Below are 2,800 nucleotides of genomic sequence, written 5' to 3' on the forward strand. Positions count from 1 at the left end.
TAGAAAACCCAGCCAATCACAAGCTCCATTCTTGTATCTGCCCCAGGTCGCATGCAACTTCGGATCTGTGGTCTTCCACTTACGATAGAAGGCTTGTAGGTGAATGGCAGACTGCACATCATCAGATGCAGAACAACCACCATAACAACCTCGACCTGTAGGTGAGCAGGGCAACATGACAGACCCAGGGTTCTCCTGGACGGCAAGTCAAACTTCACCTTCGACCAAAAGGGATCCAAAAGAAGAAACTCTTGTGAGGACCCACCTATGGGTCAGTCCTGGTTAGCAGCATGGACTTGGGATAGAATGATCAAATTTACAAAAATAAAAAAGGAGCTTGCAATGTCATTACTTTGGAAGAATCTTTAAAGGTAGAATCATCCTCTACAAGAACGTGCTAGGTGCTACCCTGCTTTCCTGAAGACTGTTATCCTTCACAATGAATAAATAACCAACCACTGAGAGCTTGGCCATTCCTGGAACTCAAAAAGGCTGTTATGCTCTTAAGGCATGGAAGCACTTTTACGTTCTAGAGCCATCTCTACATTTGTCAGAAGAGGGTAATTTTATGCTCTCAAACGATTTCTTGGTATGCTACTATTTAAAAAGAATTCTTGAGGGAATTGGAGAACGAGAAGAGGGTGTGACCGTAATGGAAATAGACTTTGGAACCAATCTTGCTAGCCACCCTACTGTTCCCACTGCTTTTCTTTTTCGAATAACATGTTGCAATCTCCTCTGGCAGCTTAGAGAGTCACAAAAGTGATCATTAACTAACTGTTAATTCCCATTTTCTGGCTACTTCATTCTGTGGTCCTTTTGCAGGTTGTGACCAGCTCCTATCAGTCAGTGTTCGGGACCATGCTCAGAGAAATGGCGGCTAGCAGTGAACTGGAGGAGGATATTAACATTCCCCTGACCCGTCATCTGGAGAGAGAGACCAGAAGGAAACTGGGAATTCTGTAAGTGACTGGAGAGATGGAGCTATCGGTCAGTAGGTGCAGGTAGGCCAGTGGTAGCAGCAGGGAAAGTGTAAATTGGGTCATCAGAGAATAGAGTAAGGCCAGGGTTGGACAGGTCCCCTGAGTCAAAGGGCAGGCACAAGCCATGCACAAGGACAAGGGTAAGATTAGGGGTCAAGGGGACAGGATGGTCCAGCTGCCTGCCAAAACTCAGGAGCAAAGAAATCTATGAGCAGGGGATGTGCAGGATAGGATCAAAGATGGGCAGTGACAGATGCTGGAAATCCAGGGCAGGAAAAGTCTTGAAGGGACCGTGAATTGTACGCAAGTCTGGGAAGCAAGGTTCAGACCCCTGGGCCTTTGAAGTGAGGGGACAATGGAGGATCAAGTTCATGTTCCCTGAGGGGGAAAAGCCCTGAGCCTCACTGCCCTGGGATTCATGGCAAGAGCCCCTGTTGGGAATGGGGAATGATAAGTTTATTGCAGACTGCTGCTGGCACCCAATCTTTCTAGTTGGCATGACTCCAGGTCTCAAAATGTTCCAGAACCCTGTTTGTACATCCAGACTGGGGTACATGGAAGCCTGGACTTTCACTTATCCAGCTGTCAGAAACCTTGATGAACAAGGTACATGGTCAGACATCCAGGGGGTCTATGGCAGACTCCCCAGCAGTGGTTGAGGATGAGGCTGTGAGGATGGGGTGCCCTGCATAACCTCCTTGGTGAATGGAGACTCTCACAAAAATCAGGGAGAGACTGACTGCCAGCAACTTCTGCTCTGGGCTCAGTAGAGTCCTAGGGCCAGAGAACCCTAAGGCTTCTCTAGGAAAAGGGAAGGCAGAATACACAATGCAAAACACAAAGAACATCCAAGCTTTCACATCCTCATACAGCGGCAAAAAACAAATCCCAAATAACATCCCTGTAAGGTACCCTCTCTCATATGTTACATTTTCTCCCCTTCTTTCCCATTTAAGCCTATAACGGAGGCTCATTCTAACCTAATTGCACTCAATGAATATTTCATGAGCACCTCCTGTGTGCCGGTCTGTACAGTAGTGTGTAACCCAGTCTCTACCACTGAGGAGCTAGCTAGTAAGGATTCCACTAGCTTGCAAAGGTGGGCAAAGAGCTAAGGGAGGAAACTTCCCCAAAGGGCCCTGGATGCCTCTGGCTGGATCCCCTCACTGGAATTTAACTCTTGTATGCACATGGCATCGTGCTCTCAGCCGGCCGGACAGGCTTCACCCCACCCCCTCCTCCGTCCTTACTCTTTCACAGGTGACGGTAGGCAAGGTAACTGCTTCAATTCCATTCAAAGTGCTTGCAAATAAATAACACTTGGTACAAATGGGCCATGAAGAGCTCATTCTCCAGTTCCGCAATTGCTCCTAAAGTACAAAGAGCAAACCTCTATTTTCCCCCAGACAAAAGAGTCCAGCCCTTTCCAGCAAAGGGTATGAGCTTCCTAAGGTTGCTTGGGGTTAAATTATTATGCTCTCTTCAAGGACTCTGAACTGAGAACTTAAAATCTGCCTTGTCAAAGGCCTTCCTCTCTGATCCAATTAAGCCTGGGAGGCTCACTCCTTCCGGCAGATTTCCTTCCAAAAGGGCTCTGATCTGAGAACCAGGAAAGGCAGCTGCCTCTGGAGACCACCCTTATTTGGAAGTAAAACAGTCCAAGCCACTTTAATGCCAGGATGACTCCCTTCGTCTACTGACATGAGAGGGGGGTTGAGGGCGTGATCATTTTGAAGAGCTGTGCCTTAATGTGGCTTTCATGATAAGTCATTTTTGAGTGAGTGTATTTGAAATTTTCCTACTAAATGCGAAGGGGT

General features: G+C 47.4%; 1 protein-coding gene across 1 annotated transcript in view; it reads left to right on the forward strand.

The window, feature by feature from the left end:
- Window positions 1-1,107: 1,107 nt before the first annotated feature.
- The window catches only part of ERICH6B (glutamate rich 6B), a 25,672-nt gene continuing 23,979 nt past the window's right edge, over window positions 1,108-2,800 (forward strand). Inside the window, exons 1-2 of the mRNA XM_060287845.1 lie at window positions 1,108-1,123; window positions 2,244-2,249. Coding sequence (XP_060143828.1) covers window positions 1,108-1,123; window positions 2,244-2,249 — 22 coding nt within the window. The remainder of the gene's footprint in view (window positions 1,124-2,243; window positions 2,250-2,800) is intronic.

The sequence above is a fragment of the Globicephala melas genome, chromosome 18 (genome assembly GCF_963455315.2).
Source record: "Globicephala melas chromosome 18, mGloMel1.2, whole genome shotgun sequence".
In the NCBI taxonomy this organism is placed as follows: domain Eukaryota; kingdom Metazoa; phylum Chordata; class Mammalia; order Artiodactyla; family Delphinidae; genus Globicephala; species Globicephala melas.